This window comes from Carassius auratus, unplaced genomic scaffold (genome assembly GCF_003368295.1).
Source record: "Carassius auratus strain Wakin unplaced genomic scaffold, ASM336829v1 scaf_tig00217227, whole genome shotgun sequence".
NCBI classification, from domain to species: Eukaryota; Metazoa; Chordata; class Actinopteri; order Cypriniformes; family Cyprinidae; genus Carassius; species Carassius auratus.
The window spans coordinates 89,115-111,569 of record NW_020528951.1 but is presented as its reverse complement, the minus strand read 5'-3'; the positions used below and the strand labels follow the sequence as shown (position 1 = coordinate 111,569).

At 35.6% G+C, this 22,455-nt stretch overlaps 1 protein-coding gene across 1 annotated transcript; it reads left to right on the top strand.

The window, feature by feature from the left end:
* Positions 1-1,455: 1,455 nt before the first annotated feature.
* On the top strand, positions 1,456-20,196 carry LOC113100286 (polymeric immunoglobulin receptor-like). The gene is made up of 10 exons (XM_026265074.1): positions 1,456-1,586; positions 1,678-1,992; positions 3,666-4,016; positions 4,125-4,427; positions 8,344-8,655; positions 8,747-9,082; positions 9,153-9,431; positions 18,909-19,004; positions 19,118-19,161; positions 19,265-20,196. Exons 1-10 carry the CDS (start codon positions 1,532-1,534, stop codon positions 19,523-19,525), a joined length of 2,352 nt encoding a protein of 783 aa, XP_026120859.1. The 5' UTR covers positions 1,456-1,531; the 3' UTR covers positions 19,526-20,196.
* Positions 20,197-22,455: the final 2,259 nt, after the last annotated feature.

Below are 22,455 nucleotides of genomic sequence, written 5' to 3'. Positions count from 1 at the left end.
CCTAGAACATTAAACATTTCTAGGTGGGATCTCTGAAGTTGATGCATTTGTTATAACGTCACAGGTCACATGATAACGCGAACATGGCTGATCACATTTATACTCAACGAGATTTGGCTGTAGTGTACGTACTCTTTTAACCCTTTATTGGAATTAAGTACCTACTCATTGAGTATGCGATTTCGGACCCAGTCAATGTCTGATTTATTGAATCACGAGATGTTAGCTGTTGCAAGTTTAATATTCTTGACCAGCTGAATTCACAAATGAATCACTGAGATATTCTAAAACGCTTAACGTGGAAGTACGTGGCTTGATGCATTAAAACTGTGTTTTAAAAACTCCGTAAACAATTTATTAATAAAGCACTCTATTCACAGACACGCAGATATGTATGCTGAAATAACCACAATCTTAACAACTGCATTAAAATAAGAGCACGATGCAGATTAAACTGTGTTCGTTACTATAGCATCAGATTACAGGTATGTCCTTTCAGAACCATTACGATTGGTAGAAATAAAAGTTTCTCAGACCCCTCAGATCTCCCAGCAATTCATACATATTTTAGGAGGTATGAATTTATATCAATGACCTAGACCTAACCAACACAGGGGTTTAGACAAATCGTATAAAATCGTACGAGTGAGGTTGTACAAATTATTAGCCACCTCATAAAAAACACGTACCACAAACAGTTTTACCATTTACTGCATTTTGTTATTTCAGTCATTTATTAATAACAGCTAATGAATCTGAAGCCACACATATTCACCGGTGGACAGGAGTTTAATGGTGACCATAAAACTCATATTATCATCATGACAGGGAGAGAAAGGTTTTGCACATTTTTCTTGAACAGATACCAATAAGATGACATGCTGACACAATCATAAACATCAGAAATACTTCTGCAGTGCACCAAACCCTCAAAGGGTTTCAAGATCGTGGTTGTGAGGTTGTGGGGGATTTTATCTAAAGGCAGAAGCCAAAGGATGTGGGATCCACAAACAGATAGTAAAAGATAGAAATGATGATGTACCAGAAGAGCTGCTGATCTCTTAGATCACACGGTGCATCTATCAATTTCAGGCCATTGCACAACATTCAGTGCATCATTCAGTGAACATAATATTTTCACAGTGCATCTACTGTATGCTCTCACTCAAACAAGTGTCTGCTTTTCTGTGATTTTTGTGATGAATGCAGGATGATGTTTTGAAACGGTTTGAAATATGTTTTGATATTAAAATACGGATGTCATCTTTCTTGTATGTGTTTATACAGCATGTTTCTCTGCATGTCTTTATCACATATCTCAACACATATCAGTTCTGTCAGCAGTGCATGTGGGTGGAAACCTCACAGCAGAAACAGAAATGTGAGAGAGACTGATGGGTGTTTGTGCTTGTAACATCACAATTTACATTAAGGTCCACATTTCACCAGCTCTTGCTCTTCCTGGATTGTGATCTGATTCTCTGATCTCCCTGGATTCTCTCAATATCTGTGAGACTGAAGTCAATCAGGAATGACGTCCATCATCATCATCTTCTTCATCTTAATCACTCTTTGTCTGATCTCAGGTCAGTTCTTTCCTGGTCAAATAATATTTTATATGATATTGTCCAGGTTGATTGTATAATAACCCAGATCAAATGATCTTGTGTTCGTCAGGTCAGGTTCTGTGTTTTAAAGTGATCGGCTGCTCTGGAGGGAGTGTGATGATCAAGTGCACGAAGACAAACCAGAGAGACTCTTCTGTTCAGCTTAAAGGAAAGTATTTCTGCAGAGACAGAGACTGTAAACCTGGAATCAGTACTGAGACTCGACACCACCGGGTTAATAATAAGAGATTCGCTCTGTATGACAATAAAAACAGCAGATTCTTCTCAGTGTTCATCAGGAAGCTCAGCAGAGAGGATGCTGGGAAATACACATGTGGAAACAACCAGGAATGGAGTCGTGATGTTGAGTTAGTGGTGAACACCAGTACGTATGAAACTTTATAAATTTCTACAGTAATTATTTTTACTATAGCACTATTTAAAGGTGCACTACAGAAGGCTGTTTTACTGTGACTGTGCAAGTACACAAGTCATGATTCACAACAGTAATCTTACAATAATGATTCAGAATTTGAACTTTTGAGTCAGATTATATTGGGAGAAAGTCAGCTTTACATCATTCATGTCATTCCTACAGACTTAAGTGTTCAGTTACATTACTTTTTGTTAAAACATACCTGCTAAAAACATTGTGAGAACAATCCATGGTAATGTTCTTAGAACATTTTTATCATAAAAAAATTCTAGCTGGGTTTACATGGCAGCTCAATCTAATGTTATCCTACAAAAAAGTGTGCATGTTTGTGTGGAGTGTGAAGCTGAACAGAGGTGCACTTGGGCTCATTTGATCTTAAAATACTTCCTCATTTTTGGTCATAAAGATAAGAGTAATGCATCTTTTGTCTCTGTAAAGCCTCTAGGTTTATTTGTGCGAACTCAGAATAGCGATTAAATTTAGCTCTTTTGTAAAATAATTAAAGCAAACTTGATGCACTTTCAGCCGTCTCAGACTCTGTGAACTTGAGTGCCTCACTTCAAAACTGGATGCTTGCTTTTTTTAAATGAACTACTTCAAACAGAAAACAATTATTCTCAAATTATGTAATCCATATGAAACATGCATACAGGTGCTGTGGAGATGAGTCAGTGTCGCAGACTTCATCTCTTAAACCCAAAACAGAAATCACTAGTGTAGCAATAAATTAAAACGTTAATGCAGTACACTTTCTGTTTTTCCCTAGCACATTCATAATTATTATAATTGCCGGTGCGCTGTGGCAATCAAAGGCTCATTATTATTATTTATATGATTTATTATTAAAAGTATGACTAATAGTCGACTAATGCTTAAAATGCTTTAGTCGAGGGCAGCCCTAATGCATATTGACTAATTGTTTATGAGAAGCATACATATAAGAGACTGACAGTTAGCTGAATACATAGCCTCTTTGTTTAATTAGTGACACTTAGCCTGCATTTTAAAATCTTTATTTGAATGTGGCAATTAATGTTTTTTAGTTTAAAGCCTCTGTTTGAATATGGCAACATAATATTGTGCTCTACAATATTTCTATGAATAAATCTCTGACAGACACTATCAGCCAATCACTGTGTGCATAGTAAGTATGCTGACATCATCCATAGCAACGAGCTCAGCCCCGCCCCCTAACTCTTAGTTTAAGTCTTCTCTCTATTCCTTAGTAAAAGTTTGTCTCAGCAGCTTTGTGAATAGGTTTTAAGAGAAAATTCTTAGCTAAAAACTTTTACTGCTATTTAGGAGAACTCTTAGTGGTAAGATGAAATGTTTTGTGATCACAGACCCAGATGATTTTCTGGATATATGTCTTGCAGGATGTAAATTTTTCTGTCAATACATTTTAATGAAGAATGTCAGATCTGCTCTGATCACAAGGAACCATAAATATACCTAAAAACAAGAGTCTTAAAAATGAACTGCAAGCAACATGACACTGTACCTGTCACACAGAGATGGAGATAGAGAGACTGAAGTTCCCTGTAGTGCACCTTTAATAATAATAATAATAATATTTTAATATTTCAGTGCATGTCACAATGATTTATTTAAATAATTTTCAGCCTCTTCTTCTTGTGGGACGTCTGTTATCCGATCTGCATATAAAGGTCAAACAATCACTTTCAGCTGTGAATATGAAAACAAGTTTAAAACACACACCAAAGTCTTGTACAGAGTGAATGGAGATCCTGTGTTTGTGCTGAAGATCTCTCAATCATCACAATCATCTGAAGAGAAGTTCATCCTGTCTGACAATCAGAGAAATCACTTTAATGTGACCATCAGAGACATTTCTGAAGAGGAGCGTGGAGTTTATTTATGTGGAGTGGAGAGAGACGGAGGAGATACACCACCTTCAGAAACATCAGTTACTCACATAACCTTCATTAAAGAGATTGAGCTGAACGTTTCTAGTGAGTATAGATTCATTTTTATAATAATACAAATAAAAAAAAAACTCTAAATAAGAAATGTAAATCTCTCCTGACTATATTAATAATGTAATAAATCTTGTTTTGCAGGTCAGATATCTTCTGTCCAGGTTGAGGCCTACATCAGTAAATCAGTCTTCATCAAGTGTGAATTTCCAGAAGAATTCAAAGAAAACCAGAAATTCATCAAAATAAATTCATCAAAAGAGATCTCTGTTGAACAGAATCAGTGGATCCGTCTTGATAAAGCGCTCGTGTATGATGAAACCAGTTCAGGAGTTTTGAAGGTTTTTATCAGTGATTTAACTGAAGCTGATGAAGGAACGTACAGATGTGGAGTGAAAACTGTTAATGATCATCTGTTCATGAAGATCAGACTGAAGATTAATCAAGGTATTTTTATTATTATTATTTCAAGCGGTGTTGGCAGCTATTGTCATTGTTAGTGTTCTTGTTCTTGTTTGGCTTACGAGACTCTGGCAGAGCTGCCTGTGGAGAAGATGTGAAATTTGTCACAGATAAACGACAGTCTCAACATTAACCAGTCAATCTGGAGTCTGTAACTCAATCCATCTAGCACCAAGAACTGTCTGATTGCATTGAGATAAATAAAAATATTAATAAACTTTCTGACATTTTTAATTTACCAAAACCTATTTTTCAAACCGTTCCTAGACAGTTTGTCTGGTTTTCACCAATATTGGCTCAGATCATTGTGAGATCATGCTGATAAAAACTAATTATAAGCTTTCTGCTAGAGCCCTGCGAGGGTGATCCCGCTATCCCCCGCTCACACTGAATTTCTGAACATTACATTAAAATATTGAATATAATTTTCACCCCTCAGGGAGCTGCTGGTATTGAAATGGAGTTTGAATAAGCACTCGCTGTTGACTTTCACATTTGATTTTGTGATCACATGCACTCAGTGTAAAGATGAGCACATTTTACACAATATTTATCAATGAGCTCAGGATCTGTCAGCCATGTCTACTTACTCTCGAACCCTGATCATTTGACTTCTGGTGGATGCATGTTTTTTTTTTGTGGGCTGAAGGTTACAAATATTGCATGAAATACAGTTGACATGCAATATTTTGAAATGCTTGTATTGAAGACTTTTTGTATTCTATCCATGATGGAACTGCTCTAGATTTACATTAACGTGAAATTAAAGCAGTACATTGAAAAAAGTAATAAGTAAATTTACTTAATTTTTATTTGGTAAGTTTTTGCACAAGCATTTTTCAAGTAAATTTAACACATTTGGAAATTAAGTAAATCTACTTAACTAAGTTAAGTAAAAAAATAAAATAATAATAAGTACATTTTATTGAGTAAAATTTAATTAAATAATATTAAATTAACGCATTTAGCAGACACTTTTATCCAAAGCAACTTACAGTGCACTCAGGCTAACAATTTTCACCTATCATGTGTTCCCGGGGAATCGAACCCCCCAACCTTACGCTTGCTAATGCAATGTTCTACCACTGAGCTACAGGAACACTTCAAGACCTGGTGAAAAATAAGTGAAAACTTCACTTACTTACTTTTTTATTATGGAAAAGTTTTTACACTAACAAAAAACCAGAAACAGATATTCTAGAAATTTCTAAATGTAAAATAACAGTTTTATCAAATGAGGGTAAATAAGTCTCTCACTTATGTCCCTTTAAACCAGTTTACAGCAAAGACAGCACGAAGGACTGGATGCACATGATAAATATTCTGCAATTAAGAAAACAGACAAAAGAAATAGCACTGTAAAACCCGATAAGTAAACTTTACTCAAACCATTTGAGTAAATAGATTGCCTTGATTTAAACCATATAAGTTTTAAAACTTTGCAATTAAGTAATTAAGTGATTAACTAAGTGCTGATTGAGAATTAGTGATGAACAGCTGCTGTTTAACAAACAGAATCACTGAAGAAAAGAGAAACACAAGAACTACTACAACTGACTTCAGACACAGCCTTAGATGAAATCAACTGAAATAAAATACATGAAATCTCTCAAGATCTGATGAAACAACCCCACAAACAGCATCAGCAGCTCCACTTATTAATAACCAGACTGACTTTATTTCTGTCAGACGTCTACAGAAGATCTTATTGAGGATGAACTAAGGTTTAGATGTTGATTTATTGTTTCATTTGAAGTAACCATGTTAGAGATCAGTGTCTGCTTTAGTTGGGCTCTTGACCCTTGATTTCTGTCTTAGTCTTTTCTCTGGCTGTTATAACCGTGTGTTTCTAAAACACATTTGTTGTAACTCAAAAGCCCAGAAGAAAAGCCATCAGGTGTTAACCTGTACCTAGATGTAGGTTGTTATACTTTATATTGGTGATGATAGTCATCAATTATTTATCTGTATGGCGTCTAATGAAGTCGGTGTTGTGGAAGTGATTTTAGTAAAAATGCACTTAGTTAATCACTTAATTACTTAAATGCAAAGTTTTAAAACTTACATGGTTCAAATCAAGGCAATCTATTTACTCAAACGGTTTGAGTAAAGTTTACTTATCGGGTTTTACAGTGCAATTTATTTTGTCTGTTTTCTTAATTGCAGAATATTTATCATGTGCATCCAGTCCTTCGTGCTGTCTTTGCTGTAAACTGGTTTAAAGGGACAGAAGTGAGAGACTTATTTACCCTCATTTGATAAAACTGTTATTTTACATTTAGAACTTTCTAGAATATCTGTTTCGGGTTTTTTGTTAGTGTAAAAACTTTTCCAAAATAAAAAAGTAAGTAAGTGAAGTTTTCACTTATTTTTCACCAGATTTTGAAGTGTTCCTGTAGCTCAGTGGTAGAACATTGCATTAGCAAGCGTAAGGTTGGGGGTTCGATTCCCCGGGAACACATGATAGGTGAAAATTGTTAGCCTGAGTGCACTGTAAGTTGCTTTGGATAAAAGTGTCTGCTAAATGCATTAATTTAATATGATTTAATTAAATTTTACTCAATAAAATGTACTTATTATTATTTTATATTTTTTTACTTAACTTAGTTAAGTAGATTTACTTAATTTCCAAATGTGTTAAATTTACTTGAAAAATGCTTGTGCAAAAACTTGCCAAATAAAAATTAAGTAAATTTACTTATTACTTTTTTCAGTGTATTTGGCAGATCTTGATTAGGATAAAACCGAAACCAAGCAATTCGTTGTTTGTGTTGCTAGACTGGGTCTAAAGGGCTGCATTGGGTTTGGGCTCCTGTTTTTTTTTTTTTTTTTTGCAATAGCCTGTTAAGCAAGCTTTTTAAAAAAGCATTCTATTATTTTTATTTTTATTTTTTTTTAGTTTTGGATTTATTTTGTTAAAATTATATCTAGCGTATTTTCAAAGTTCTCCCTATTTATTTATTTAATGGTAAATTTATTTCCTAGTTAATTGTTTGCAGTAGGCCTAGCCTGCGTTTAAAAACTGAGGTGCTGCTAGTTACTTAACGGTTAAGTTTTTTTTTACGCTAATTAAAAAAAAATACCCAATGTTTTTTGCCATGTTTGGTGCTTTGGTTTAGCATTGATTATTTCATATTATTTAAATGCAATCATGTTTAAATCGGTTATTATGGATAACTTGAATGAATATTTAGTCTGGATACCTATTTGTGTACATTTTTCACAAGCTCTGAGATACTGTAAACTCTGCGGAAGCGGGCGGCTGCAGGTTTAAGAAAGACATATGGGGTAGTTGCATATCTCCGCCATCTTGGATTTCCGGTCTTGCGAGTGTGTGCATAGATACTTCGGTTATTCTAAACGTCAGTGTAGAGAACCGGAGAAATCCAAATATTACCTTCTATGTGTTTACATGATTTATTATATCACTTCAAATGCAAATAAGATGTACACTGCTATTATTACTGTACTATAAATGTTAACTGAGCCAGTGGATTTGAAATTTGTGTATGTTTGGAAATGGAAGTTGAACTCATAATGTGTACACACAACTACATAATGTATTTTTACCTTACCAGTTAGTACAAATTACTTATTTCTCGAAAACGTTTGTATTACTTTTTTTTTTTTTTTTTTTTTTTTTTTTTACAAAATATTTAACATGTGAGACGTGGGCTGATTTATCTTCATAAATGTCCACTTCTTAATTGTGCACATACATCAGTCTGTTTCATCATTGTTTTTCACAATATATTTTATTATTTTACACAACTTTGCATCAAGCATGTTTTTGTTTCTGAACACTTTCTAGCAGTTAAAATGAGGGGAAAGATTTGTTTTATTTAATATTAAATTACTGATATATTTTTCATTGTTTTTTTGTTTTTTTGTGTGTGTATAGTTGATCATTTCCCTGAATCAAGTGAATCAGCTGCTGTTATTGGTGAAAGTGTGAAACTCAGCTGTAATTCCCCTGAGGAACAGCAGTCCATCAAACACATCTGTAAAGAGAACGAGCAGAAGATCTGTCAGAGCATCAGTTCATCAGAGAAGCAGCGCTTTGAGTTTTCTGACAGTACAGCAGGAGTTTTTACAGCGAGCATCAGTAATGTGAGCCTGAGAGATGCTGGAGTTTACTGGTGTGGAGCAGAAACCAGACACCAGCATCTGACTTCTGTTTCTCTCACCAATAAACATCAACTGACTTTAACCAGTATGTACAGACACCACAAACCATGCAGTTCAGTCATAGATGCATGTATTTCACAGTGAATAAATACATCTCTGTTCTCTTTGACTATCAGTGCCTCCAGTGATCAGACGTGAAGGAGATTCAGTCCAGATCAAATGCCCTTATGATGAAAAACACACTGAAGAAAAGTGTCTGCGCAGAGGAAAGTGTTTGAGTAAAGTAGTAAAGTATCTGTGTAAAGGAAAGTGTTTCACTGAAGATGCTCAAATTATCATTCAGTCAGATGAAGATCATAAAAAACCAAGGATTTCAGTAAAGGACTACACTGAACTCAATCTCTTCACTGTGACCATGACTGAGCTGAGAGCAGAGGATGCTGGGAAATACTGGTGTGCAGTGAAAGATGTGTTTAATCTTCACATTGAGCTCATGATCATCAGGAAGAACGGTGAGGATTAATCTCAATGTTTCTGCTCATTCTGTTCTCAGACTCATCATATTTAATGTTGTTTCTTCAGCGGTCGCTCATGAAGCGTCTGTCGGAGGATCAGTGTCCATCAGCTGTAAACACATCAGGAATCAAACACAGAGGTTTTTCTGCAGAGGAGATCAGCCCAATATCTGCTTCAGAGACGGAGTTCATGTTTCATCAGATAACAGCAGATTCTCTCTGACTGAAGAAACCTTTTCTGTGAAGATCAGCGATCTGAGAGCAGAGGATTCTGGGAAATACTGGTGTGCAGAGGAGAGCTCTGGGTCCTTCATATTCACTGAAGTTCAGCTACACGTGACCGGAGGTAAAAAACTCTTTCATTAAAGGGATAGTGTGACCAAATATGTAATCAATGTAATTAATGACTTATATATATATATATATATATATATATATATATATATATATATATATATATATATATATATATTGTTTTTTTTTATTTTTTATTAAAACCTACTTTGTAACTTGCCAATACTGAGCAGCAGAACACATTGCTCAAAAAAATATTACTTTTTTCTTCAGATGAGCACAAAAGATGAAATTGTGCATGTGTGTTTTATAATTCAGTGCAGTGAAAGTCAATTGGGTGACTGTTTGATTACAAACATTTGTCAAAATATATTTTGTGAAAATAAACTCAGAGTACAGATTTAAGTACAGAATTTAAGCAACATGAGCCTCAGTAAATGATGACCATCACAAAATGTGATCTTCTCTCATTGTGGTCATTTCTTGGTGGGCTGTCCCTTTAAAGCAGGATGCTGTGTAAAGTCTGCAGCTTCCATCTGATGTGTGATGAACAGAGTCATTTTTACACCAGTTTTAAACCACAAACAGGAAGCAACCATCCAGAAGCAGAATGTTTTACCTGCTTAACTTGCAAAAGAAGGGCCTCTCGCATCCCCTCCTCGGGGTCAGAAATTAACAGGAGCTTAAAGCAAAAAGGCAAAAAAAATAAAAAATAAAATAGCCCCCCCAAAATCACAAATCTATGATACGGACCTGTATTGGGTATTTACTGTATATTTCTGCTGCCACACAGATCTTAAATAACCTGTGATTTATTTCCCAGCTGTTTAACTTCACAGACATAATGTATGTTTTTGTAACCTTTGTGTTTTTAACATAAACAACTTGAGTGTGAATGTGAACTTAGTTTAGTACTCACATGCTGTGATGGCAGTTTTCTGTCCATGTGCTTCAGATGTGTGCTCTCAGAAAACCCCACATCAGAAGCTTAAACTCGTGGGATGTTACCCTTACGAAAAAGAAGTTTATTCAAGTGTGCCATTAGTATACTTCTTTTAAAACAAAAATAGAAAAGTATACTTTTAGTTTACTTTTTATGTACTTCTCAGAAATATACTTAAAATTACGTTTAAGTATACTTCACTTATACTTACAAAAAGTCTAAATATATTTGAGCTATACTCCTAGAATCTGTGTTTTCATTGTTTTATGGTAGAGGGTGCTAGTATGCATCTTCTGTACAAAATTTTCAGAAATACACAAGTGAAGAAGAAAAAAAGAAACACCACCCAGCAGGCACAGTACATCAATGTGACGTCAGGAAGACGTTGGACTGCAACTAATCCAACGTCAGTCAGACGTCATATTTTGGTTGAAAATTAAAGTCGGGTTGACGTCTAAACCCAACTTTGTTTGACGTCAAACTCCGACATCAGACAGACGTTGAATTTTGGTTGGAATAAGCACCACACTGCAACAAAGGGTGAAATGCATGGCAGCACATTAAATATCTCAATATCTCAGCAGAGGAGGAATAAACGACTCCAGAAAAAGCATTACCAGCTTCACTTATTACTAATCAGACATACTTTATTTCTGTCAGATGTCTACAAAAGCTCTTATTGAAAATTAACAGGGGTTTAACTCTAATGTGTTTAATTTCCATAACAGCATAACAGTTAAACACCATAACAGTGATTAGTGTTTCCATTAGTTGGGCTCTTAACACTTATTACGTTTTGGCTATTGTGGCTGATGTGACAGTTTGTTTGTTGAGCACATTTGCAGCATCAAAGAAAGCTACAGAGACATGAGATCAAGTGATTGCTGTTACCTGTTAATGGGTTTATAATAATCATGAAATAACCTGATTCGCTGATGTTTTTTAATCTAACAATTATGTTGTTCCATTAGTACATTCACATTACAAACCCTGTGTTTCTGCCACATGAGATCCAGCAGTACTATAACAATCAGTTAAAATCTTTTAACAAATATGAGCTCAAAAAACTTAACCTACGGTGGCACACACAGACATCAACAATCAACGTATGAATCTCAACAATGGTGACATGCTTCATGCAGCAATGCATGTTGCGAGCCATGCATTTTGTATTATGGTGGCCCCCAGCATGCATTGCTGCATGAAGCATGTCACCATTGTTGAGATTCATTTACTGATTATTGATGTCTATGTGTCTCGAAAGCTTTTTCTATCAAAATGTATTTAAAAATAAAAATTCTGAATTTCTGATCTGAGGGAAGAAAGTATTGTCTTTTGAATATTGTTCATTAGTAATAAATAACCACTTTGGGTCAATGACAATAAAAATAATTTTCCTCAGTTTTTCTTCATGATGATAAAAACTATACCACCTTATCTTTGTTTATGGCTCCTTTTATAACACATTATGTGTTTTGGTAAACACTATTACAGGAACCACAAACTTACTAAGCCAAGAGTCAAACTACCCAATTAAAGCTGATAAACACTGATCACAATAATGGTGACCAAACATTTTCAAATAAAACATCAACATCTAAACCTCTGTTAATTCTCAAAAAAAACTTCTGTAGACGCCTGACAGAAATAAAGTCAAACTGGTTAGTAATAAGTGAAGCAGGTAATACGTGTACTTCCATGCATTTCACCGTTTTTTTATGTTGTTTTTGTTTTATACTTGCAGTATAAGTGTACAAAGTATTTAATTAGTAAACTATCAACAAATCAAGTTCACTTTTATTATAATTGCAGTACAAACTACAAACATAGAGGTAAACTAGTTGTGTTTGCTAGTGTTTGCTACTGTTGTGTTGCAAGTTTGCTACTGTTATACTTAAAGTATATTTAAAAGTATATTTTATATACTAGAAAGTGGGCCGATTTAGTCCCAAGGAGTATTGAAACAGTACACTTACAAGTATACTACTAGAACACTTTGTATCCTTAAAAGTATACTTGAACTTTACTTAAGTAAACTTAATAAAATAAACTTGCAATGGACTGCTCACAAGCAATGGACTGAGGCTGGGGTCAAGGCATCAAGAGACACCACACACAGATGTGTCAAGAGATTTACTGAACCACAGACAATGTCAGAGGTGTCTTACCTGGGATAAGAAGAAGATGAACTGGACTGTTGCCCAGTGGTGCAAAGTCCTCTTTTCAGATGAGAGCAAGTTTTGTATTTCATTTGGAAACTGATGCAAAAAACTATTTCAATCCAAGTCAGATGGTGTGGTGGTATATTAATATGCAAATTTAGTCAGAGAATATAGAAAATGAAAATACAACTCATAACTTGCAAACAGATTATTAAGTATTAAAACCAGCTTCAAATATAGAAAATACAATTCCAAAATTAATATAGTTTTAAAAGCAATCCATATATTATGGATTTGGCCAACTAAGATTAGTAAAATGATTATAATATTTGAAAAGTACTCAAACTGTTAAATATATATTTTAAAATAATAATATAAAGTATATCAATCAATCAATCAATCACCTTTATTTATATAGTGCTTTAAACAAAATACATTGCGCCAAAGCACTGAACAACATTCATTTGGAAAACAGTGTCTCAATAATGCAAAATGATAGTTAAAGGCAGTTCATCATTGAATTCATTGATGTCATCTCTGTTCAGTTGAAATAGTGTCTGTTTTAATTTGCAATCAAGTCAACGATATCGCTGTAGATGAAGTGACCCCAACTAAGCAAGCCAGAGGCGACAGCGGCAAGGAACCGAAACTCCATCGGTGACAGAATGGAGAAAAAAACCTTGGGAGAAACCAGGCTCAGTTGGGGGGCCAGTTCTTCTCTGACCAGACGAAACCAGTAGTTCAATTCCAGGCTGCAGCAAAGTCAGATTGTGCAGAAGAATCTGTGGTCTTGTCCTGGTGCTCCTCTGAGACAAGGTCTTTACAGGGGATCTGTATCTGGGGCTCTAGTTGTCCTGGTCTCCGCTGTCTTTCAGGGCAGTAGAGGTCCTTTCTAGGTGCTGATCCACCATCTGGTCTGGATACGTACTGGATCCGGGTGACTGCAGTGACTCTCTGATTTGGATACAGACTGGATCTGGTGGCCACGGTGACCTCGGAACAAGAGAGAAACAGACAAATATTAGCGTAGATGCCATTCTTCTAATGATGTAGAAAGTACGGTGTTATGTGAAGTGTTCCGGTTCCAGTTTACCTAATTAATGCAGCCTAAAAATCCTTTAACGGATTTGGATATTAAAAGCATATTAGTATGTTATGTGTATGCCAGGTTAAAGAGATGGGTCTTTAATCTAGATTTAAACTGCAAGAGTGTGTCTGCCTCCCGAACAATGTTAGGTAGGTTATTCCAGAGTTTAGGCGCCAAACAGGAAAAGGATCTGCCGCACGCAGTTGATTTTGATATTCTAGGTATTATCAAATTGCCTGAGTTTTGAGAATGTAGCGGACGTAGAGGAGTATAATGTAAAAGGAGCTCATTCAAATACTGAGGTGCTAAACCATTCAGGGCTTTATAAGTAATAAGCAATATTTTAAAATCTATACGATGTTTGATAGGGAGCCAGTGCAGTGTTGACGGGACCGGGCTAATATGGTCATACTTCCTGGTTCTAGTAAGAACTCTTGCTGCTGCATTTTGGACTAGCTGTAGTTTGTTTACCAAGCTTGCAGAACAACCACCCAATAAAGCATTACAGTAGTCTAACCTTGAAGTCATAAATGCATGGATTAACATTTCTGCATTTGACATTGAGAGCATAGGCCGTAATTTAGATATATTTTTGAGATGGAAAAATGCAGTTTTACAAATGCTAGAAACGTGGCTTTCTAAGGAAAGATTGCGATCAAGTAGCACACCTAGGTTCCTAACTGATGACGAAGAATTGACAGAGCAACCATCAAGTCTTAGACAGTGTTCTAGGTTATTACAAGTAGAGTTTTTAGGCCCTATGATTAACACCTCTGTTTTTTCTGAATTTAGCAGTAAGAAATTACTCGTCATCCAATTTTTTATATCGACTATGCATTCCATTAGTTTTTCAAATTGGTGTGTTTCACCGGGCTGCGAGGAAATATAGAGCTGCGTATCATCAGCATAACAGTGAAAGCTAACACCATGTTTCCTGATGATATCTCCCAAGGGTAACATATAAAGCGTGAAGAGTAGCGGCCCTAGAACTGAGCATTGAGGTACTCCATACTGCACTTGTGATCGATATGATACATCTTCATTCACTGCTACGAACTGATGGCGGTCATATAAGTACGATTTAAACCATGCTAATGCACTTCCACTGATGCCAACAAAGTGTTCAAGTCTATGCAAAAGAATGTTGTGGTCAATTGTGTCAAACGCAGCACTAAGATCCAATAAAACTAATAGAGAGATACACCCCCGATCAGATGATAAGAGCAGATCATTTGTAACTCTAAGGAGAGCAGTTTCAGTACTATGATACGGTCTAAATCCTGACTGGAAATCCTCACATATACCATTTTTCTCTAAGAAGGAATATAATTGTGAGGATACCACCTTTTCTAGTATCTTGGACAGAAAAGGGAGATTCGAGATTGGTCTATAATTAACTAGTTCTCTGGGGTCAAGTTGTGGCTTTTTTATGAGAGGCTTAATAACAGCCAGTTTGAAGGTTTTGGGGACATGTCCTAATAACAATGAGGAATTAATAATAGTCAGAAGAGGACCTATGACTTCTGGAAGCACCTCTTTTAAGAGCTTAGATGGTATAGGGTCTAACATACATGTTGTAAGTTTAGATGATTTAACAAGTTTATACAATTCTTCCTCTCCTATAGTAGAGAATGAGTGGAACTGTTCCTCAGGGGGTCTATAGTGCACTGTCTGATGCGAAACTGTAGCTGACGGCTGAATGGTTGCAATTTTATCTCTAATAGTATCGATTTTAGAAGTAAAGTAGTTCATAAAGTCATTACTGCTGTGGTGTTGGGAAATGTCAACACTTGTTGAGGCTTTATTTTTCGTTAATTTAGCCACTGTATTGAATAAATACCTGGGGTTATGTTTGTTTTCTTCTAAAAGAGAAGAAAAGTAATCAGATCTAGCAGTTTTTAATGCTTTTCGGTAGGATATGCTACTTTCCCGCCAAGCAATACGAAATACCTCTAGTTTTGTTTTCCTCCAGCTGCGCTCCATTTTTCGGGCTGCTCTCTTTAGGGTGCGAGTATGCTCATTATACCATGGTGTCAAACTGTTTTCCTTAACCTTTCTTAAGCGTAAAGGAGCAACTGTATTTAAAGTGCTAGAAAAGAGAGAGTCCATAGTTTCTGTTACATCATCAAGTTGTTCTGAGGTTTTGGATATGCTAAGGAATTCGGATACATCAGGAAGATAACTTAAAAAGCAGTCTTTTGTGGTAGAAGTGATGGTTCTTCGATACTTGTAACAAGAAGTAGAATTTACAATTTTGGCTATATGAAGTTTACACAGAACTAAATAATGATCTGAGATATCATCACTTGGCTGAATAATTTCAACACTATCAACATCAATTCCATGTGACAGTATTAAATCTAGAGTATGATTTCGACAATGAGTAGGTCCTGAAACGTGTTGTCTAACACCAATAGAGTTCAGAATGTCTATAAATGCTGATCCCAATACATTTTTTTCATTATCGACATGGATATTAACCTGTATATAAGAATACTTGTATATCAAAAGTCAGAGTATTAAAATTCAAAGTATCTGAGTTGAATAACCTGTAAGAGTTCAAAGTATTTAAGTGAGCCCGAAATAAAAGATAAAGTAAAGATGAGAAACCCAAGTTCAGTTAGGTAGAGACTGAGAAAGGAAGGGGTCTGCACCTCCTTATGTAGTCCTTTCAAAACAAAGAGTCTTGTGATCAAAAATGAAGTCATGTCTCAAATATTTATGAAGTATTGGTCATATGTCTCCTATCTATTCAAAAATACCAAATGAGCCTTGCAGTTCTGTTTCACTTCCACATTTTGGAAGGTCAGACTGCCCTATGATTGTCAATATTTATAACTTTTAGCTTTAAAGTGAATGGCTCAGTTGAATACAGAGATACATCCAGAGAATGTGTTTCTCATTAAAAACCCAGACATAACAGAATCGTAAATAGCTCAAGATACAGACATTCTGGAACAAACTGAGAGGTGCTGCATGCATTATCTATCTCTGTCTCTTATATGGCTACAGAGGTCTTTTAAGGCTCTTTTGAGCACGTAGCAAGTTTACACTAGAATTTCGATGCACCAGAAACCAAGGTCCTAGAGTCTGGAGTAAGGCTGGAGAAGCTCGTAGTCCAAGTTGCTTAAAGTCCAGTGTTAAGTTTCCACAGTCTGTTATGATTTGGGGTGCAATGTAATCTGCTGGTGTTGGTCCATTGAGTTTTTTTGAAAACCAAAGTCACTGCACCCATTTACCAAGAATCTTGGAGCACTTCATGCTTCCTTCTGCTGACCAGCTTTCTGAAGATGCTGATTTCATTTTCCAGCAGGATTTGGCACCTGCCCACACTGCCAAAAGCACCAATAGTTGGTAAAATGACCATGGTGTTGGTGTGCTTGACTGGCCAGCAAACTCACCAGACCTGAACCCCAGAGAAAATCTATGGGCTATTGTCAAGAGGACGATGAGAAACAAGAGACCAAACAATGCAGATGAGCTGAAGGCCACTGTCAAAATAACCTGGGCTTCCACCTCAGCAGGGCCACAAACTGATCACCTCCATCCAGGGCCGTCGCTAGTGGGGGGCCCCCGGCGATCTCAACCGTCTGGCTGAAGCCAGTCTAAAAAGACGCTCAGGACAGTTGACAGGCCACTGCTGTGTGTCGTCTCGAAAGCTTATAATTTTCACGTGTTTTTAAGCCTGTCCAATTTAAACATTCAAAAGCGTTTAAAGCATTTAAATACAAGACGAGGAAAAGCTCAACTGAGTAGCTGGTTACTCGCTCGCTGAGTTCATTACGCACGCGGAGAGAGAGCCGCGTCTCGCGGACAGCAACACTGAAGCTCTCCTTGGTGAAGTTCTCCTCGAAGTTCCTCCTGCACCTGATCGAGTAAATAAAAATCGCAGTTTAAACTAACAGAAAAGAGCCCAATCCAGCAGCCACAGTGTTCGGTGTTCAGGGCTCACGCTGATAGAGGTGGGCAAAACACTTTTTTTTTTTTTTTTGTACAACAAATACGTAAAAATATGTCAAAATACTCGTATTGAAAAGTATGTTTGAAAAAACTATCGGTTGTCTAAAGTGAAAGTAAACAGTTGAGAAAAAATGGGATGTGTATTATATTGGATGGATACATCGTCTCTTAAAGTGACCGCGCCTAATTTAGCTACTAGCTGCTGTAATGTTAATCCAAGAAAATGAAAGAAAGAAAATCACTCCCTGCTCTCGACTGAATTACTTTGTAGTTTTAACAAGAATTAATGCATAGTCAAACCAACAATTAGTCAGACACCAGATATCATTTTTATATTGTTTTTTTTATTCTTCTTCTTTTTTTATTACTAGTACGTGCAGAACACTATAATGAATTTATGTAAGTGCGTATGTAAGTGAACTGTGGCATATTATACCCAAATAAACTTTCATAAAGTGGATTAGTGAAATTTCTACAATAAATAAATTATTTTTGGGACCAAAGACAACACTTTGACCTCACCATGTTTTGCTTACGTGTTTTTTTTTTCCAGAAATGCTAATGTAACCTTTTCACACCACAGACCGGACAAAATTAATCTGATCTAAAATTAATCTAAAATTAATTAATCATTGCTTGGTAATTGGTCAACAAAGTATTGACAGTTGTTTGAAGTTTCCGTTTGATTGCAATCCATTACATATCTTTCTATCAAAGTTATCTGATATTAGGATGATATTAAGATTAATTTGTCAGATTTTATTACCATTTTCTAAACTAGAGCAAATAAACTTTAACACTTACAAGCTTGAAAAACAATGTAAACACTGCGTAAATAGCACAAACAATTAAAGAGAATGAACATACAAATTAAACACTTTCAAACATGGCCCACTGGTACAACCTGCACCGGGGCCCTGATAACCCCAGCTACGGCCCTGCCTCCATGCCACGCCGAACTGAGGTAGTAATTAAAGCAAAATGAGACCCAGAAGGCCAACAATTGACTGAAAATGTTTTTATTTTTATTTTATTTTATATAAGTATTCTGATTTGTTGAGATTGTGAATTGGTGGGGTTTAGTTGAATGTGACTCAAAATCATCACAGTTAAAAGAACCAAAGACTTAAACTACTTCAGTCTGTGTGCATTGAATTTAATACACAAATTTCACAATTTGAGTTGAATTAGTTTCACTTGCTTAGTCCCTAAATAATTTAGCCAATAATAATAATAATAATTTGACTAAACCATTCAATGACTCACTAAGACAATGATTTGCCCCTACACCTTCTGGCAGTTTTTAATGTCATTTAAATGTAGCTTTTAATAATAATAATAATAATAATAATAAAATAAATCAATGTGTGATTTCAGGCTTTCCTGTGACAGCTGTGGTTTCTGTGGGTTTGATCATGCTGGCTGTGGGTTTAGTGTTCCTGTTGTTCAAAATAAAACTCTGCAGTAAACACGGTGAGAGATAGAAACACACTACTGACCATTTAATAAACCAGAGTTTGTCACCCTCTGCTGGTCAGAATTACACAGTTAAAATCATCTCCATTTTCTTTCTCCTTCACGCACAGGCATCATCTCATCAGAAAGAAGAGAGGCAGGAGATCATGAAACTGTGAGTGTCAGAACTGATCTGTGTTTAAACATGTGAGATGTTTGTATGAATACTGTACCTTTCAATTAAGGGTTCATGATTGTGGGATTTTACTTTCTTGCAGGCTCAAGAAGAGAGTCTAGGCTTAGATCCTGAATCAACTAATCTCTATTCAACAGTTCGGTCACCCACAATCCCCTCTGATTCACAGAATCCACTTTACTCCACAGTTCAGTTTCCCACAATCCCCTCTGATGGGCTCCTGTACGCTGCTGTCAGTTTCCAGAAGCAAGAAGAGTCTCTCAGTGAAGCTACAGTCAGATTCAGTAAAGAGGAGACTCACTGTGAATACGCATCTGTCAGTCACAATATCTCACCAAATTAATATTACCACTGGATTGTTGTTTTATACACATCTTGATCCTGTCATTAAGAAAAATTACTGAGCTGCTTGTAAAACAATAATTTAGTTTCACTGAACGAGTTATTGAGCAGTCAGCGACATCTACACTGTTGGGGGAAGAAGCTGAAATGTTTCTCTGTGCCTCAAGAAAACAGTTAAAACTATGTGAACTGAAGACAGAAATGTTTTATCCTTTCATAAAAGTTTTTTTAAATCTATGGAAGCATCAGTTTATCAGAAGAGAAGCATTAGGTTTATGACAATGTGTGATGAGTGCATGTGTGTGCAAGAAAATATTTGTAATGACAGTTTTTCATTATAACTGAAGTGATGTCATGCATATGTCTTTTTCTTTTTCTTTTTTATGTAATGTGCATATCATGCAGACATTGACTTGCTTGGTTTTAAATGTGTTTGAGCACTTAAATTGCAGTATTGGATATTTAAAAAGCCTAGTTAATTTTGAATGAGAAAAGTAATTATTTACATTGTAACTTGTCAATTGCAATCCTCAAAGAAAAATAGAATAATGAAAATAGTAGTAAATTATACTTATGATAGAGCTTGTGCTCTGGTTTGGATTAATACATTTATATTATTCTTGTATATAGATATTTTTGTTTAAAATTATCTGCTAAATGAATAAATGCTGTTTGTTGCCTGCACCAGTCACTAACGAGTCTGTTTCAGACACAGTGAGAACTAATGCTAACATACACAAACCATTAACTACTTATCTTTTTTCAATGTGGAAACACCCATAGCCTGGAAAACAGCTAGTTACTGTCAACGTTATTTAATCTTTAATCAATGGTGCATTCGGTTTTGATTAAAAACACTTTCTTGTAATCAGGTAAATTAAATCTGTAGGTGATATTTGCCAGGAACACACACTGACAGCAATTAAGTTGCTATATAATTTAAGGGTGAGCACAAGTAGTTGAATGTTCATAAATTCGGTTTGTAGTTATTTATCATCATTTGGATTAAAACTATATCATAAATATAAAACATAAATTATAGGGGCATACATTAAAAATATTTATTTTAATAGGCAAGCATACACAACTTTATTTGAAGTGAAAGTGAAATATGCTTTATGCATCTCTGTCATTCTCCACCAATACAAATGTTTGCACGTGAGCATGTTTTACTTGAGTCGCTTCGCAAAGTCACAACATGTTTCAGATTATAGTTTTTTTTTTTTTTTGTATGCATGTGATTCCATGCATTATTACAATTACTCAGTTATTGCAATGGAGCAGCTCTAATGTGCTATTAAATTAAATATAATAATAATAATAAAAAAAAATGGCAGTGAAAGTAACCAGCGTAGCCACAGGTGTGCCAGCTGCCACTGTGGGTGGCACAGGCACACCCTGGCACACCTGTGGCTAAAAATAGATGCAGAATAATTTTTTATAGTCTCAATAAAAAATGTTTACTAAACTTGAGCTATTGATGTTTACTTAGAAAATATATATATATTAAATCAACCCTTTCACGCGTAAATTACAAATATTTTAACTGACCCCTTGTTTCCATGGCGACGCGTCATGATTGTCACGTGACACACCGCAGCCACTAACAATGTATTGGTTTTAGTTTTTCATTTTTTATTAAAATATATACACAAACTTGCTTGCCATGTCAACTATCTGATATTCCGATTCTTCGTTTAAAAACCTTTATAAATTATCTTGATCTATAACGAGATGAGCGCTGCAGTTCAGAGTCCTGTCAGCCGGATTTAACGTACAGCACTTGAATTCCCCAGTTTCTCCCGAAATACATGAAAGTAAGTGGCTGTTGAACTGGACGAAGAATAGAGTAAACTTTATTGTTCTGCTATGTCTGTCTGATAAATGAATAAAGCACGTCTGCAAATTACATTTGATTAGATAGTTTTTGCTGCTTCAATAGACATCAGTGTGTATTTTACAAACTACCAATGTATTGTTTTACTAGTGATTATGTATATTTAAATGTTAAAACCTACAATAAACATTATGTGGTTGAAAACACTTCATATTAATTGTGATATATGACAAGTGCTGAGCGCGTCCGTCTGAATCTGGCAGTTCTGTGACGTCACTGAACATTCTAAATTATACTCTCAGGGGCACAGAAATAAGAATCCAATATATGGTGCAATAATGCTAAAGATGTTAAAATGTTATTTACATTTTAAATTATTTTTGTTAAAATATATCTGCCGACATTCGAACTGCCAACCAATCAGCAAACAGCAGCTGACTGTGACCCCAGCAGTCTATGATATAAACAGATAATTTTTGATTGCACATTGCTAGCTAGCAATATGTCGCAGAGCTCCTTTCTTAATTTTTTTTTTTTTTTTTGCAAAAAACCTTGGCTTGATGGACAGCCGGACACAAGGCCTTAACGTTACACCTGATGAAGATGTTTCTCCCTCCCCGGGCCCAACATCAACAGACAGTGTTGCCAGATTGGAAATGTCCAAGTTTCGTACCAGAAGTTAAAAATTATCAAATTTGGAAGAAAATTATTACATTTAACAATTAACTACATTTGGCGCGACCTGCAAATTACCACTAGGAGTATGGTTGGGCGGAAGCAGTGCAACAAAAATACTATCCCATAATTTTGCACAGTAATCTGACAATAAATGTGGCACACCCAGATTTTCAAATGCACACCCAGAGTCTCTTTTCTGGCTATGCTACTGCTCAGGACGGTAGACGGATTTGTCACTTGCCCGTTTGGGCCGCTGCAGCATCATCACGAAAGTTCAGGGGTGGTTAAAGTACTCAAAAGTTATACTCAAGTAAAATTAGATGTATCTAAATAAAAAATGACTCCAGTAAAAGTAGAAAGTCCTCCATTCAAACATCACTCGAGTAAAAGTACAAAAGTATCCAATTTAAAACATA

Excerpts from the sequence above, each read along its gene's own strand:
- LOC113100286 (XM_026265074.1), top strand. The coding sequence starts at position 1,532 with ATGACGTCCATCATCATCATCTTCTTCATCTTAATCACTCTTTGTCTG. Across the intron at positions 4,428-8,343 it reads CAGACTGAAGATTAATCAAG|TTGATCATTTCCCTGAATCA; the intron begins GTATTTTTATTA and ends GTGTGTGTATAG. Across the intron at positions 9,083-9,152 it reads CATGATCATCAGGAAGAACG|CGGTCGCTCATGAAGCGTCT; the intron begins GTGAGGATTAAT and ends TTGTTTCTTCAG.